The following is an 18,629-nucleotide window of genomic DNA, read 5'->3' as shown; positions in this document are numbered from 1 at the left end:
AGACCTTTTCTCATTTGGTAGGTTGCCTTTTCATTTTGTTGATGGTTTTGTTCACTGTACAAAAGCTTTTTAGTTTGATGTAGTCCCAGTTGTTAATTTTCCTTTGTTTCCCTTATCTGAGGAGACATATCTAGAAAAATTCTGCAAAGGTTGATGTCCAAAAGGTTAATGTCTCTGTTTTCTTTTGGGAGTTTTATGGCTTCAGGTCTTATATTTAGGTCTTTACTCCATTTTGAGTTTATTTTTGTGTATGGTATAAGAAAGTGGTCCAGTTTCATTCTTTTGTGTGTAGCTGTCCAGTTTCCCCAATACATTTATTGAAGAGACAGTCTTTTTCCCATTGTATATTCTTGCCTCCTTTGTCATAAATTGACCATATAAGTGTGGGATTATTTCTGGGTTCTCAACTCTGTTCCATTAGTCTATGTGTCTGTTTTTGCACCAGTACCATACTATTTTGGTTATTAAAGCTTTGTGATATAGTTTGAAATCTGGGAGTATGATACCTCCCAGAATAACATAAAATTTTCCCATAGTTCTAGCATTATTAAACACAGTGTAACCACTTTTTAATATTTATTGTATCTATTTTCTCTCTTTTAAGATTTTATTTATTTATTTGAAAGAGAGAGACAGCAGGAGAGGGAACACAAGCAAGGGGAGTGTGAGAGAGACAAGCAGGCTTCCCGCTGATCAGGGAGCTGGATGCGGGGGTCAATCCCAGGACCCTGGGATCATGACCTGAGCTAAAGGCAGATGCCTAATGACTGAGCCACCCAGGCACCCCTCTTTTCTCTTTTTTATTAATATTTGTTTGTGTGTTTTTAGTTTATTTTTTTAATTTATTTTTTTAACTAAGCTCTATACCCAATGTGGGGCTTGACCTCCTGACCCTGAGATCAAGAGTTGCATGCTCCACTGACTGAGCCAGCCAGGCACCCTTGTTTGTGTTTTCAAGTAAAATTGTGATCTAGTAATTTCAACTGCTTTTTTTTTTCTTTTCGTATATTAGAAACATTTTCTAAATCATCAAGTTTTATTTTACAGTATAATTTTTATAGCCATGTAGTATGGAAAGGACTTTATTTATTTGATTTAGCAAGAGCTTACTGTAATAAATTACTTATAGGTTTTCCCCCCCGGTTAGGTTTTAGATACTTGCACAATGAGAATGAACCTAAATTCGCCAGCCAGATATCTTTATGATTTGTATGGCAGAACAATTAAAGATATTTCAAAAGGTAAGTGACAAAGATTTTATTAACTCTATGATAACATTTCAAAAGGGACTTACATAATTTTGTTTTTACTTTGTATATTTAAAAAGAAAACAGCTATAATAAAAGTGTAGTTTTAACATGTCTAAATATGTCATTCGTACACAAAAGGAAATTATGAAAGGGATTAAGTTTTGAGAATCTTTATTTCAGCATGTGTTGGTCCATTTGGTCTTCTATCACAAAAATACCATAGGCTGGGTGGCTTGAACAACAAACACTTATTTCTTATAGTTAGGAAGCCCAAGTCCAAGATCAAGGCCCTGGCAGATTCATTGTCTGTTGAGGGCCTCTTAACTGATTCATAGACTGCTATCTTCTGACTGTGTCCTTATTGGTAGAAAGGGCAAGGGTGCTCTCTGGGGTCTCTTGTGTAATGACACTAATTCCATTCTCAAGGGCTCCACCCTTATGACCCAATTACCTCCAAATACCATCACATTAGGTTTCAACATTTGAATTTTGAGGGGACATATGCATTCAGCCTATAGCACAGCTTAAGTTTAGATTTTAAAAAAATCATCAGTATTTTAACTTTAGTAAGCTATCACTTAAACAAAAGCAATTGATGAATTTTCATAACTAATAGGCATTTTCTATGGTATACAGCTTTCAGAAGAGAAAACTGAGAAATCATGCTGATGTGTTCTCAGATAGAAATTTTTTAATTGTTTTGGTTAACTTCTAGAGGTTGTCAAAAGTTATGAAATGTGTTTTAAAATAATTTCATTGTATATCTTTGTCAAAATATGAGACCTCCATCTGTATTTCTAAAAGCACTGATTTGCTAGTCTCTAAAAGCAAAAATACCATGAATTCCATGTTTGTACTGCTATTAAATTACTATAAGTAGTAATTGCTACTTTTATTTAATTTTTACTTTTTTAAATTTACTTTTTATTCCTTTAGTAGTAATTGCTATTACTTTAGTAGTGTTACTGTTAGCACTACTAAATGTACTACTCTTATATCCTATCACTTCATTTAAGCCTTAACTCCATATGCCTGAAGAGGGCAAAATATTAAGTGGCGTACTTAAACTGCAAGGCTAGATCCAGAAAGCTTTAAGTTTTTTAAGGATATGGCTGCACTGAGTACTTACATTTGTTTCTAAGACCTTTGCTTGTACTATATAAAAACAAAACTTTACTGGCTTTATCATCTTAATACTATTGAGTGACTACTATTATATTTTGATACTTATTGTTATAACTCTTAAATTTTTTTTCTGCCAAGGATTGTATGTGTGTTTGTGTGTTTAGAAAGGAAATCAATTTTTCCTTGGTCATTTTTAATGTTTGTGTTAGGTATGGTAATTATTTTTCATTTTATTAGGAGTTTTTAATCTGAAGATTTCAAAGCTTCTGTAGACACACCCATTATCTAGCTAGTTATTTACCTATAAGACATATGTAACACAGGGAACACTTCCTTATGGTCTTTTTGGGGGAGAGGATACAGAGGGTATCATTATTGAAGTTTATTTCTTTTTTCTTGCAGTCTCCCCTGATCACACTGGTTAAAATGATCTTTATGATCAACAATATTATATAATCACTCTTAAACTTGCATTAATAAAATAAATAACTAACACATTTTCTTAAGACTCTATCTAGCTTTGAATTATTTCCAGGTCACCGGGAATTTAAAAATGGTATTTGAATAAATCGTTAGAATTGAAACTATAAGGAACTCTGGTTAAAGGGAAAGATTTATATTTAGAAAGTTGATTTTTCCCCTCCCAAATGTGGTATAACAGAACTACTTATCAAAACATAAAAGCTCTGACCTTGAGGTGTGATGCTTCATGGATGCCAGAGAAATTCAGATTCATGCCTCATGCTTCACGTGTCCCAGAAGTGTGCTATTATCACATTTTAATGCGTGCCTTGCCCTGTGTTTTTGCATACTTATAAAAGCTTATGCCAGCTGAAATTAGCCTATGCAACTACTAACATGTGGAAGCATAACAAGTTCACTAAACTTAACATACTCAAAGAAGCTAATCCTGTTGGAGGAACTTCCAGTCTGTAGCACCCTAGTCACTTAACATTAAATTTTTGCATTTCTATTTTCTTTGTCTGTTAGTATAATTTGTACATCAAATGATTAAAGTCCCTAAACTTTTATATTTGATGGTCTTCTGAATTTTAAATTGGAAAAGGTCAAGTGTTATGTGATAGTTACCTTTTAATTTAAATAACCACTTATACTCTCATTTGATGTATGACTCTTGTTGTTTGCTTGTTTTATGTCAGATCAGAAAATCGAGTCTAAAGTTAAGATAATAGCAATTACTTTTTATTTAAAGGGACAGATTAGAAGTGTAATTGTACCAAGGACTAAAAAGTAAAAGATACACAAATGCTTCTTTTTTAGAATTAGATATGCTTTGAAGGTTTTCTTCCTATGCTGTGAGGAGTGAGCCTAATTGACATGGCCCTAAACTTTTACTTTATCCAAGTCTAGTGAAACCCTTAAAAACCCATGGGATTTAAAAATTGTATATGTTTTTAGATTTCTAAACCATAGAAAATTTTTTTTCAAAATGTTATTTATTTATTTGAGAGAGAGAGCACAAGCTGGGGAGAGACAGGCAGAGGGAGAAGCAGACTCCCCACTGAGCAGGGAGCCTGACATGGAGCTCGATCCCGGGACCCTGGGATCATGACCTGAGCCAAAGGCAGACACTTAACCAACTGAGCCACCCAGGCACAGCTGAACCATAGAAGATTTTAACAAAGAAATTTATATTGTTAAGTTCTTTAGTTGTGGCTCCTACAAAGTTATGAAAAGTTCTTTAGTTATGGCTCCTACAAAGGTCTATTCCTTCTAGGTTAGAAGAGAACTACCCACTGTGTAAAAATGCCATATTCCTATATGTGGCCAACGTGCTAGTACAGCATTTCTGCTAGAACTATACAAAAAATGCATTCTGCAAAATCACTCCCATCAAAATTACAAGGCTATGAAAATAATAGCGTTGAGGAAGATCATTCAAAATCTATGCACCTTTAAAACCAGAATACTAACTTTAATAATAATCATTAATTTAGGAGATATTGTAAACAGCCTGGATAGGTATCTCAGAGTGCTGCTTCAGAAGATATTAAAACTGCACAAAACAACAGAGGATGAGACATGCAGATGGAAATCAACTGGAGGTTTGAGCCAGTGGGGCTTCCTTTAATGAAGGCACAGGAGGAAGCAAAACTGCTGCAGAGTCCTACAAGGAACCCCAGTGCTGCAGCCAAGATGAAGTCTTTTTTCTTTCCTGCCAAAGGATAGAATTCTATTCCTTCTCTGTTGGCCTCCTTTGCCTAGGAAAAAGCACATGTTCACCAACAAAATTTCTATACTGTACTGACATCATTCCCCTGCTGAGCTGTTTGGTATAACACATAACAGTCGCAGAACATGTAGTGTCAGATTTTGGTAGATTTGTTTAATAACACCCTCACTCCGCCTAACATTTCCTAACTTTTTGTTCTCTTAGCTTCTTTGGCTTAGTTATTCCATTAATGGTGAACCAGAGAAGTCACTCTCTTGAGGACGGAGATCCTTAGTCTCTTATTCCAGTAACCAAACCCCACTCCTGTGTGGACCCTTCTAGATCCTGGTGGGCAGTATGAAATTTACACTAGAAGATTCTGAAATGACTTAGATTATAATTAAATTGGCTCCAAGGCCATGCTACTGAACACTGAATGTTCACTTCCTATTCCATTTCCCACCCCCAATTATACGTAGTGGCACTGTCCGAAGTAGCTATTTATTTTCTGACACGTTCTTCAGAGACTCTACAATGCAATGAGATCAAATGACAGGATCAATGTATTTCAATCACAAAATTCCAAAAACATACCCTGAACTTGAATGTTAACTCTTGTCCCTTATGAAATTTTTGTGAAGAAATTAAATTCAGAGAATAAAATTCCAAAGAAATGAAAATCCCAAATCCCAAATCAAATAATCTTACCTTTATGAGTTAAAATCCAATAAAAGTTCCAACTCCTCAAGTTAAAATTCAAAGAAATTAAAGCCCTTAATTTTTATTCTTCCCAGTGTCAGCCAGATGACTTCAGGATGCCTAGTTTGAACTGGAATTCCTCCAGCAGCTACCTTCTGGGCTCCCACAGTGGGTGTTATCCCTTAGGACTGAGAAGTTGAATTGAATCTACACCAACTTTCTCATGTGTCCTAATTCCAGTTAAACTGAAAGATGATCACAACATCATCTCTATAGCCGGTACATTCAGAACAGAAGCCAATCCCCAATTTCTAATGTGGCCATTCCAAGCAAAATGATGTTCCTAGGACCCTATGTTTGGCATGATCCAGACCCATGTGACTGTTGCCAAAGACCATCACAGAAACTAAGTGAAGGACGGCAAGAGAAAACATTCTTCATTTCAGTGTTTCCACGATACTGGTTGATTCATGCTGTCAGGCAGGGTCTGTGACATATGACATAACACGTTAGGAAGCAGTCTCCCATCAAGGCATTAATTATAGTATTATGATTTATATCTTGAGGGAAAAATTGACTAGTGACATTGTCTCTTCTCTAAAAAGAGGATGCATAAAGTATCGGTTAAATGCTCTGATTTTGGAACCAGAGTTCAAATTCTAGTTACACCATCTATTGTATGACCTGAGACAGGTTAATTAGTTTCTCTAAGGGGTTAGTTTCTTCCTCTATAAAGTAGGGATGAAATTAATTACCTTAATAGGTTGTTGTAAGGGTTAAGTGAATTAAATGGAAAGTCCTTAGAATAATTAAGCCTTAGTAAGCATTATGTAACACTTTTTTAAAAAGATTTTACTTTTAAGTAATCTCTGCACTCAATGTGGGACTCGAACTCACAACCCTGAGATCAAGAGTCATATGCTCCACCAACTAAGCCAGGCAGGTGCCCCAGCGTATTATAATATTGTCTCATCATTGCTGTTATTATTATTCTCAAAGAGGATACTCTTGCATTCTTGTAGCTTTTGGGAATTTACATTGGTGGCAGCCCCAGCACTTGTTTGAGATGCTGTTATTTGCCTTTGTAAAGTATCCCAAACATCTTAATATTCTTTTCCTTCTGAGTCCCATGTTTCTGAACCCCATACTGAACTGAGGGTAGGCCTTCTCTAGTGGCAAAGCATCCATCTTGCCTTGGGAGCAATAATTTCAATCCTGGGTCACAGCAGCTGCTGTCATGGCCTCTGGCTATGGAATCATTTACGCTAAAGAAACCTACTTTGTGAACACATCTTCCCCCTCATCTTCACGTTGGTTCCCATTAAAGAATAACTTCTCTCCATGGATTACTGAATTGAAGTGGCTGTTTATGTTCCTGAGCCTCATGGTCTTAGTGTTCAGTGAGGACCAGCACAATATCATTTCCTCCTGTAGACAGGGTCTTTCCTCAGTTTTTGAATGCTCCTAGTCTTCCCTCTTTCTACGGTATTTAGGATTTGTCTCTATTGTACTCTTACTCCTTTCAGAAGGTTCCCTTCTCTAACAGGCTCGGGCTGCATTGCTCGGTGCAGTGGACGTCTTTCTTTTCTTTTACTTTCCCTTTGCTGTTTGGTTCATTCTTGTGTTTTTCTAACATATTCCTGTAGATCTTTTTCTTGCAGGGCCTCACATAGTGAGAGATATGAAGTCAGTAAGTTCCAAGTTTGTCAATACATCCTTTGTTCAAACCAGTCCTACCCATTTTCACCTCTCTGAGTTAAATAATCCTACCCAGGATGTATTTTCCCACAGTCTAGCATCTAATTTTGATCTGACTTCTTGATCTATTATTGCTGTGCCTGGATCTTCTGTAATATAATTCGTCTTCCCTTTGCCTTTTCTTAATCTTAGACCCAGAAATTTGGGGGGTTCACTGAATACTTTTTCTGAGTATTTGATATTAATCTTCCTAGTATTCCCCTCTCTATTTTATTCATATTTCATGAGCCCTCTTTGGATAATTGTCTCATCCTCAAAAGAGATTCTTGAATTGCTCTTACTATTAATTTATCTGTAATATAAATGTTGCCTCTTCACAGTATTTGCTGATTCTTCCTCCTTTGGGGATAACTCTGAGTTTAGTCTTCGATATCTTTATTTCTCTGGTGAGTTTCACTGGGCTCCAGTTACTGTTTGTGATTTTGTAATAATTACAATATTTCCCCCTTTTGTAATAATCTCTTTAAGAGTAGTTAGACTTCGATACCCTCATATCTGGCCTTCAGGATTTCAGTTCCTCTTTCATATCTGTTAAAAATGTATGTTCTGGGGCACTTGAGTGACTCAGTTGGTTAAGCACCCAACCCATGATTTAGGCTGACGTCATGATCTCAAGGTCATGGAGTCGGGCTCTGCTCAGTGTGGAGTCTGCTTGAGATTCTGCTTGAGATTCCTTCTGCCCCAACCCTCTCTTGCACTCTCTCTCTCCCTCTCTCAAACAAATAAATAAATAAAATAAAAATGTGTGTGTAGATCAGATAGTTACCTTTAGTCTAGGAGATCTCTTGCTTCCTCCAGCTGAATAAACCTATCTTCTTTTATTTATTCTCATGCATACACTGCTTTATTCTGATCATTTGATTGAAGCATATTTTAGAACCACTTTAGGGGGACCTGACTGGCTCAAATGGTAGATTATGTAACTCTTTTTTTTTTTTTTATAGATTTTATTTATTTATTTGACAAAGATAGAGACAGCCAGCGAGAGAGGGAACACAAGCAGGGGGAGTGGGAGAGGGAAGCAGGCTCATAGCAGAAGAGCCTGATGTGGGGCTCGATCCCATAACGCCGAGATCACGCCCTGAGCCGAAGGCAGACGCTTAGCCGCTGTGCCACCCAGGCGCCCCAGATTATGTAACTCTTGATCTCAGGGTCATGAGTTTAAGCCCCATGGTGTGGAGCCTACTAAAACCAGTTTACTTTTTCCTCCATTCCTTTAGCAAATCTGTTTCATAGATGTGTAATACTTTCTTCAGTTGTTTCTCTATCTTAACTGAAGAAGATGAAGTGTTCTTTTTACAATAAATCTACCACCTTTCTGTAGGTGAAGCCATAATTTGGGTTTCTGAAATTTAGAACATAAATGTTCATAATTTATTAGAATATATTTTCCCAGGTCAATCAGTGACAGGTAAAGCTGTCTCACGTCCCCTGCTTTTTTTTTTTCCATATCATTATATAATCCACAATTGCATTACTATTTCTTTTTTTTTTTTTTTAAGATTTTTATTTATTTATTTTGACACAGAGACAGCCAGTGAGAGAGAGACAAGCAGGGGGAGTGGGAGAGGAAGAAGCAGGCTCCCAGCAGAGGAGCGTGATGTGGGGCTCGATCCCGGAACGCCAGGATCACGCCCTGAGCTGAAGGCAGACGCTTAACGACTGAGCCACCCAGGCGCCCCTGCATTACTCTTTCTATTAGATACATCAGATAATTGATCTAAATTAAGGTTTTGCTCACAATTTGCTTTTTAAGCCACTTCTTCTTTATCCTGTACTTGTACTGCTGATTTTATAGATATGTGAACAGAACATAATACATTGATTCCTACGAAATTTCTACTTACCAGGTTTTTATTAAGTAGTTTAGCCTTACAATATCTTTCGGATATTTAATTTGTCATCTAGGGATTAACAGTTTCTTCCATCTTTGTTTTCCCCTACAAATGTGGTCTGAATACCAATTTTAACACTAAGTTATTGATAAAAAGGTTTTAAAAAAATGTTGACTATGCCATGATTAGAGACAGAGATCTCTAGCGTGTTAATAGAGTCCCTGCCTCAGATTTATAGTAATCTTCCATGGATATGGCTGCTCACGTAGTTATGAATCTATAAGCTTACCTATCTCCAACTTAGACACAAGTCTTCTAATTGTATCACTCTAGTAACACTATTTTTAAAAATGATTTTAGGGGGTGCCTGTCTGGCTCAGTCATGTGACTGATCAAGAGCATGTGACTCTTGATCTCGGAGTTGTAAGTTCAACCCCCATGTTGGGTGTAGAGAGTACTTAAAAATAAAATCTGTAAAAAAAAAAAAAGTGATTTAACTTATCATAACTTCTCGTACTAAACTCATGCTTAAATCTTTATCATGGCCTGAAGGACCTTTATGATTTGGTCTCTACCCAATTTTTCCATCTTCACTTAGTACTACTGGCTCCTTCATCTCTGCATTCAAGTCACCTTATTTTTTCATTTCTGTTCCTCAAACACTTTATTCTTCTTTATGCCCCAGTACCTTACCATATAATGTTTTCTTTACTTGGATTCTCTCTCACACTATCCTCCTTGCAATATTGCCTACTCATCTCAAGGTCTTATTTTAAATATTTCTTCTTCTGAAATGCTTTCCTGACATTGCCTTGCTCCTGTGTTACTTTTCTCCCTTGTCTAGGACAGGTATCTCTGTTACACTAACAGCACCCTGTATATACTAATTGTCTCAATTGTAATTCATAAAACTACATGGGGAATTATTTATTTAATATCTATCTGTCCTCTAGACTCTAAACTCCATGAGAACAGAGATTTTGTAGTCTTGTCTGTATTCCCATGTTTAACTCAGGGCCAAATCATAAAATAGTATAAAAATTTGGGGTGCTGCCCTTGTCTGGAAGCATTGTACATAGATGCCTTTTTTAAAAAAAAGATTTTATTTATTTATTTATTTTAGAGAGAGAGGGAGCATGCATGAGCAGAGGGAGGGACAGAGGGAGGAAAGAGAGAGAATCCCAAGTAGACTCCACACCAAGTACGGAACCCCACATGGGGCTCAATTTCATGACCCTGAGATCACGACCTGAGCTGAAATCAAGAGTCAGATGCTCAATCAACTGAGTCACCCAGGTGCCCCCTTAGATGACTTTGATGTGAGTGGAAAATTCAGGACACTGAGAAGGTGTCTAGTCAAATGCTTCCCCCTCTTTCTTTATGCCCTAAAAATGCCTAGTACTACTCTTTTATTGCTATCACTACTGCTTCTGTTCTGCTAAATGTGGAATTCTGCAATGGTCCAGATAATTTGGGGTTTGTAAGTGGTATTGCTTTCTTAGCTAAGATAGGTGACTTAGAAGGGTATACATATAGCCTGCAGCCTTCAGTCAAGCCCCGTACAGGGACGACTGTGTGTTTGTGTGTGTGTGTGTTCATTCTGATTCCTTTTATTACTCTCTCCAGGAAAGAAATTGGGATCCAAGGCAGCATCCACTCTTAACTTTGTCTTGCCTTGTTTTGGATGCTAAGTGATGTACTTCTGTATAATTTTTTAAAAGATTTTTTATTTATTTTTATTTGAGAGAGAGTGATTGAGAGAGAAAGAGAGAGAGAGAGAGCACGAGTAGGGGGAGGCAGGGGCAGAGGGAGAAGCAGACTCTGCACTGAGCACTGTGCCCGACATGGTGCTTAATGCCAGGACCCTGGGATCATGACCTGAGCTGAAGGCAGACATTTAACCTACTGAGCCACCTAGGTGCCCCACTTCTCTATCATTTTTAAATAGAAACATCAAAGAAGAGCAATCATGAATTCTAAATAGAGGACCTAAACAGGAGGTTTGCAGACATTGTATGTTCTCTTGCTTTGTTGCAGATATACCTATGTATCTGGGAAGAGACATACAGATTTAGCAGTAGGTCCTTGCTTAAGGATAATAGATGGTAGCTGTAGTCTACTGGGATCTATTTCCCATTGGAAGAAATAATAGTTATATGCTGATGTTAGAGATGTCAAGCCCCATGTAAAGAATTTCCCCAAGAGTCTCCCTGTTTACCCCAAGAATCTTCCTCTCTGTTCCTTAAATATTTATTTAATATATGAGCTTATTTAATATATGAGTTACTCCATATGGGTCCTAGTGATTACTGTTTATTTTTCTAAGAATTCACAAACCATTCATCTTATAATCTCTTCTAGAACTTTTCAGGGAATTAAGATCAAACTATGGGTACAATAATTTCTTTAATTTTTAAAAAAATGATTTATTTATTTGAGAGAGAGAGAGAGCACAAGCAGGGGAGAGGGAGAAGGAGAAGCAGACTCCCTGCTGGGTAGGGAGCCCCACGTGGGGCTCAATCCCAGCACTCCAGGATTGTGACCTGAACCGAAGGCAGATGCTTAACTGACTGAGCCACCCAGGCACCCCTAATTTCTTTAAAATTAACTACATTGTCTCTTTTCAATCCTTGGGTCCCAGTCCTATTTACCTTTATTTCTCATATTTTATGAAATGTGAAACTTCAGGCCACTTGCTGAAGAGGGATGCCAAATGCTGGTGGTTATGAATCAACCCTTAAATCTCTTTAAGGTGCATTGGAATATACAAAGGCAGCTAGTTAAGAGCCCTTTCATGTGGTAAAGATGTCTCTCAGGAGAAGTCTTCAGATTTTTCTTAGGACTGTGCACCCTGTGACTTTGCCTTGGTTCCAAGGTGCCTTATACACGGCCCTCAGTGACTCCCAGTGACCTCCAGGCATCAGACTTGGGTCATTCTTGTTGGTTGAACAAAAGCAGAAAGTAATCACTGATTTATATTTCTACTATTGATCTATAGAAAATATTAAGAATTTTTAACGGCTTGATTTTTTAAAAAGGGTTTTTTTGGTGGCAGTTGGAGAACTCCCATTATAATTGGATCACTGTCATCTTTTATTAAATACGTGAATGCAGAATTGTGTGATATGAACATTCACAAAGCAGTCTAATCTGCTCAGAGACACTTTAAAATCTGTCAGAAATTCCCTTTTGAAGTCTTTAAAACATAGACTCTCTTTTCTATTCATGAAGATATGATCATCATTTCCAGGTTTCATTGGGCTAAACTTGCTTCAGTATTTATGTAATATATTTTTTTTAATTTTATTTATTTATTTGATAGAGATAGCCAGCGAGAGAGGGAACACAAGCAGGGGGAATGGGAGAGGAAGAAGCAGGCTCATAGCGGAGGAGCCTGATGTGGCTCGATCCCATAACGCTGGGATCACGCCCTGAGCCGAAGGTAGACGCTTAACCGCTGTGCCACCCAGGTGCCCCAGTATTTATGTAATATTTTAACCAAATCCTTGGTCTTTCTGTCTTCTACTTGAGTTTGTCTTTCTTTCTAGCTTCTGTTTTTAATCTCTTATTTCTCAGTCTTTGAACCAAAAATCTTACCCCGACTTTAATGACGTGTCAGTGATCCTAGAGGTTCATTATTAAAAATGTAAGTATAATTACCAATGAAAACAAATAGCTTAATTGTTACTATCTCTTATAAAACAACTTTTTTTAACAAAGCTCTCCATGTAAAAGAATATGACTCAGTATAGATTGGCTTTCTTCCCCATAAGTGTTTTCAGAAGAGATGGCATAGTAGACAAAATATGTAAAAATGCTAATTATAGAGGATTCTACTTTTGTGAAATAAACGGGGAGAAATAAATGTCAAAAAGGAACTCTCCATTATAGTTGCTGAAACTATTAAGACTTTTTAGCTTATCACATTTAAAAATATAAAATTTTCATGTATATATATAAATTTTTATTACATATTTATCCTAAGTAAAATATTTAAATGTAATATATTAATTTAGCATTTGCATCAGAGGAGACCAAAACAGCTTTACCCACATTATCTGATTCCTAGGGCAGTCTGAATTAAGTATGTGCATGCCAAGTATTATTATTCCTGCTTTTAGACTTAAGAAAAAAAGAAAAAGTAAGAAAGAAAAAGGAAAAATAATCCAGCTATGTTTTTTTTAGATTTGTATTAGTTGTTACTTTACAATGTAACAGTAGAATTTTGAAATATTTTGGGGTGCCTGGCTGGCTCAGTTGGTGAAGCATGCGACTCTTGACCTTGGGGTTGTAAGTTTGAGCCCCACTTTGTGTATAGGGATTACTTAAAAATAAAACCTTAAAAAAAAAAAAGAAACATTTTACAATTAGCTTGCTTTTGATGTTACTTATATATGTAAGTGCTTTGTATATTTGATTTTGTTCCTGAGTTTTACTAAGTTTTCTGTTACATCTTTTCCTACTGGGTCAAAAGTTAAGTGGTGCCTCAGTTAACACAATTTGGGTTAAGCTTTTCTCAATAGTAATAAAAATAAAAAATAATGTAAAAAAGGTATCAGTTATTACAGCAAACAATTATATGCTGACATTTCTAATGGCCTTTACTTCTAGTTTTTGTTGGTTTTATTTAAGTTCCACGTATTGTATTTTCCTAAACTAATTCTAAGATAAGACCTTACCTTTTTGTACAGAACTTTAAAGTTTGAAAAAGCAGGCTGTATATATTCAATTACTATGTATTGGTATAGGCCATAAGCACATAAAATAGATTAGATATAGTTAATTCTCAGTATTTGTTTAAGTAACCATAAAGTTGTACATATATCAATTCAATTAAGTTATTTTATATTATTACTAAATATCAAATATTTAAGATGGTCAGGGAACTGAGTTCACAAAACACTTGTATTTTCAAAGACACACTATTATTTTTGTTGAGGGGAAAGGCAAGACACAGTAGAATCCCAGCTTATTTCTACTTGTATAAATCAAGTTATTTAAATAAATGAATTGTGTATGCTGACCTGTTCTACCAATGTGCTACTGGGATGTATGAAAAAAAGATGTGCATGGTGGTGGAAGTAGAAAGAGGCATAAAGGGTATTGGAAAACTACCAAATGTCCCCTGCAAATGGGCCCTATTCAGAATCAGTAAGCGTATGATGAGTGAAGTGGTTTTGAATATCGCCTTTAGATTCCATGCTGTTACAAGGCCAGCCCTGAACATGGCAACTCTTATTTCCACACACAGTACCTCTTCACTCTCAATTTAACCCCAAAATCTGATGAACCCATTACTCCATACTTGATTTCATGGAACAAGGAGTAGATATAGTTACAAATGATCAATCACAAGCCGTGAACCAAAGCAGCAAGGCATTAACAATTCACACCATTTCGGTCCACTTGCTCAAGCAGAAGATGTGCCAGCATATTTAATGCACAGCTACTTCGTTCAGTTTAAGAAAAGACATGACTCAGGATGCATTTTCAAAACAGAGGAGACTGAAGATTTCATACTTTCAAAGCCCCAATGTCAACGTTCACCCACATATCAGCAATTAAAATAACCAGGTGTTCTGCAAAGGTCACAATGTCTAAATTAAATTTTACTCAGGTAAAAACAATATGACCTATGAAATTCTTCTCCCCAATGCATCCCTATTCTGTTTGATCCTATCATACAAATCAATGTCTCTTAGAGCAGTATTATAACACTGTAGACCCCACAGGCAATATGCCGTCAGTTTAATAGGATCACTGAAAAACTAAAGCAGCTGTGAAAGATTGCTCTAAGTATAGCAATCGTGTGCTTGTCATTTTGTTCAGTGGAGGAAAAACCCAAATTTGGGTAGGCATCGGTATTTAAGAAAATGACTGCTAAATCTTTTCACATAAAAAGTACCCTAGGGACAATAACATTTGACATATAGCACACAAACAAAAGTACACAGCAGCTGTTAGTTTAGTTTTGTTTGAATAAAAATATACTGATATAAATCAAGCAACATTGGAGACAGTATGCTTTACATCATTCAATCTTCCCAGCAGACCATGCTTTTGAGTGGCATCTGCTGGTTGTTCAGGGACCAGGAGCTTTCCAACTATTACCTAAAGCTAGATAAAGAGCATTAAAACACACACATACCTTGGCACTAACTCAGACTCCCTCCAGGCATACTTCCTGGTTGGGAAGCAGTCAAGTCTTAGTATCTTTACAGAACTCACTTTGTTTCATCCAAAAAAGACTGTTTAGATAAACTTCATTTTAAAAAATAAATTCCAACTGAATTGGGAAATTTCCAAATGATGTCCTGCTAAACAATGACTGAGTATTTTTGAGACTGAGATCTGAAACTTGCTGCCAAAGAGCATATAGAAGTTTCTTTATTGGTAATTATGCTCTGGGCAGTGCTCTTTTTTCCCATACTTTCATGTACTCTGACTGAAATGTGAAAATTACTGTATTATGTAAATTATGATTCTGGATATTTAATTAGCATGAATTTTAATTTTTAATTCACAGCAGGTTATTAAAGTCTTTGATTATTTCCAGTGCTTTTTGAAAATACATTATTTAAAAAATCCTCTTTTTAGCTTTCTGTAGTAGGTTCAAATGAGTAAGCAAAGTATCTCTTTTAATGTAAGATGTTGCTTTTGGAAAGAGATGTATATTCTCTAGGTATAGAACTTGATAGACATTCCAGTCTATTTCTACTTGGTAAGTTCCATTAGCTTTGTGGTTCCTCTATAGAGAGATATTTGCCTCCTTATCAAAAGTTCTTGTACTGCTCCCATCATGAATCCAAATAAGTTCAAGCTTCTTATCAATGATGAAGTGCTTTTAATTTAAGGTTTTCTTGAAGGCTGAACAGCTTCTTTTTTATGAATAGCTTTTGAACTCATTGTGTTTGGTGTTCTTAGAGGGTATCATTTTTATTATTCACAGTATCTGTTTTGACCTTAACCTAATATTTTTGCTTTGTTACATAGGCTTTATTGTGTGTTTTTTCCCGTAGTAGCATGATTTATGACAGGGTAGGATGGAGCACATGAGGCTTTTCCAAGACTTTTTAAATACCCACCTCTAGCCTTCTCCTGGCTTGTTAATGCTTCATTGCCAAATTGTATCATTTTCTTTTGTAATTATTTTCCTTCTTAGTCTTTAAGACCATTTTATAAGGAGAATTAAGACAAAACAGTTGTACATATTCTAAATGTGCTTCAAAATTCTGGCATATTAACAGTTATTAAACTTTGATCAAATGTTCATTTGGTCACAGAAAGTTACAGATTCTAAGGCATCATGCATGGTCTTTGTGCATACGTTGAACTCATGGTCTTAAAACTTACCTAAAAGACTGTCCACAGCATATCCAAAGTACTTTTAATTTGTCTGGTAGACATTTATTGAGCACCACTTTACCAAACCCCCAAAACCACTGTGGCCTCAAAACCCTAAGGCATTTGTGATTTACTGGAGGATGGAAATGGGAGTGGAGAAGATAAGGATTAATTCAAATCAGTAAGGGGAAAATAAAATTACAAACAATGCTCTGGGAAACATAGAGGAGGAACAGTTAATTCTGTCTAAGTAACATGGGGTATTTTGCCAGAGAATGTAACATTTGATAGGAACCTTGAAGGACAAGAATATATTCACAGGTGGAAAAAAGGAGGAACAAATGCAAGGGAAATGGAGCAGCATAAGTGAGAAAAGTATCCATTGATAGTTATGAAGTTGATATAGCAACTACTTTTAATTATATGATCTGTTTACCCATGATGCTCAATACTATACCAGGAAAATTACTCCTTTCAGTCACATGATATATTTACTCAGCATCCTCAGTCTTAACTCCAAACGCATTGAAACTTTTGCATTCATTTTAATTTGCCCTGTAGTCATAACTTGAGAATAAACAAAATGGATAAAAAGCTATTATCATCCTCATAATCACACCTCTCCAGTGTTGGCAATGACTCCAATGGAATGATCACGTTTGACTGATCTATGTATATTGATAAGTTTAATGAATGATTAATTTCCAAACGACTTATCTAATAAAAATGTTGAGGCCCCATTTAATGAAAATACTGAAATTACAGAAAAGCAAAGCTCTGGTTGCAATTATGTAAATAGGAGCAAATAGGTAGAACACCTGTAATAAAGGCTTCAAGCTTCAGAAGAAATGCTATGTGTACCTATGCACACCAAAATTAAAGGAATATAGGGTAATAGGAACCAGCTAAATTTATTGAATGAGGCAATATTTCTGAGTAGCAGTTTGAAGGAGAAACTCGTGGCTTATGCACAAAATAATACCCTGGAGTTCATTCACTGGGAAAGACATATTTTTTTCCTTCTTTGAGTGAGTGTCGCTCATGGGCCTTGTTAGCTCTTAGTACCATCTAGGTTTATGCTTTTTCCAAGGTTGAAAAGTGTCTATTGTCCTTTCTAAATAATTGCCTTTTTTTTTGCACATCTTTATGCAATAGTCTTCTTTAATGGAATGCACTTAGCTTCAGAAACAGAGTAAAAGAGAACTCTGTATAAAAGAAAACGCTTGGTTAAGAGCACTTATGAATTGTCTTTGGTATAGAATATTACAAATATCCACTAAAATGCTTAAAAAGTATTATTCACATTCATGTTAAAAATCTGTGGTTGGGGTTGAAAAGTCAATTGACTTATTTTTAATCAATTATTCTATTATATTTCAAAAGTATCATTTTAGGTCAATCTTTTTTTATGGAGGATTCTTTAATTCTAACTGATTAATAAATTTTATTTTTAAATATATTAGGCTTATTTATACTTCCTTTCTAAGTACTTAGGGCGTATCATTTTCTTATGTTTTCTGTACCTTCCTAGTTAGTGGAAACATTGTTTGTTCTTGGAGTGTGCTTTGTCTTCCTTTTCAAGAAGATCATCAAAGTTACTAGTTTGCAGCTCCCAAAAAGAAAAGAGCCTTCTAATCCCTGGTTCAGAGGCTAACCTTTATTAGCGCTCTTGTGGTTATAATGAGGACCCTGCTTCCAGCAGGGAGATTCTGGAATACTGAACAGATTATTCAACAAGTTCAGAGCAGATTCTGAAGTCCCTTATAAAACCTGCTTGTGAATACTGCTTTCTTTGCTTTGCTATTTCTGGTTTCCATAGTATTCCTAATTACATAAATCATGTGGAGCATGGGAGCTATTTTCTATCCTATATCAGTTCTGACACTGCTTGCATTTTGCTATAATTTGTATTTTTTCCTAAGCTATATATATATTTTTTCTTAAATTCTTATTTAAGAGGACACAACTCTGCAAAAAAATGGAACTTGTGTTAGAAGATCTATGAAATTATACTTTGGAATTCCTTGGGCTGAAATAAAGAATTTGAAAGTTATTTTGTGGCAAGCATGGATGAATAAGGCTATAAAACTAGAGAATCTGAGAACATGCTCTCAGGTTTAAATTCAAGATTAAATCTAGGATGTAGGTCATTCAACTTTATTACCTACTTCTTGATTTACTTAAAATTATTTAAACTTAGTAGCTATTTATGCAATGCCTTTCCATGTTCAAAAAACTGTAATAGGTTCAATGAATGTGCCAGATTAAAAGTTTACAAATTAAAACCCAATACATAGTAGTGTATGAATGTTATAGCAGTTAACTAAAAGCACTGATGATTCTTAAGCTAGTTTTCTTTAGGAAAAATTATAATCAAGATTGGTTTATACCATACATTCTTTTTTAAAGATCAAAGAGTTATAATTCTAAAAATAAGTTTCTTTT

At 35.8% G+C, this 18,629-nt stretch overlaps 1 protein-coding gene across 1 annotated transcript in view; it reads left to right on the top strand.

Annotated features, from left to right (window-relative positions):
• The window catches only part of DCDC1 (doublecortin domain containing 1), a 426,036-nt gene that overhangs the window by 77,943 nt on the left and 329,464 nt on the right, over positions 1-18,629 (top strand). The window contains exon 8 of the mRNA XM_034645816.1: positions 1,148-1,241. Within this exon, the coding sequence (XP_034501707.1) occupies positions 1,148-1,241 (94 nt within the window). The remainder of the gene's footprint in view (positions 1-1,147; positions 1,242-18,629) is intronic.

This window comes from Ailuropoda melanoleuca, chromosome 16 (assembly GCF_002007445.2).
Source record: "Ailuropoda melanoleuca isolate Jingjing chromosome 16, ASM200744v2, whole genome shotgun sequence".
Taxonomy (NCBI): Eukaryota; Metazoa; Chordata; class Mammalia; order Carnivora; family Ursidae; genus Ailuropoda; species Ailuropoda melanoleuca.
This window is presented reverse-complemented; position numbering and strand designations above follow the sequence as displayed.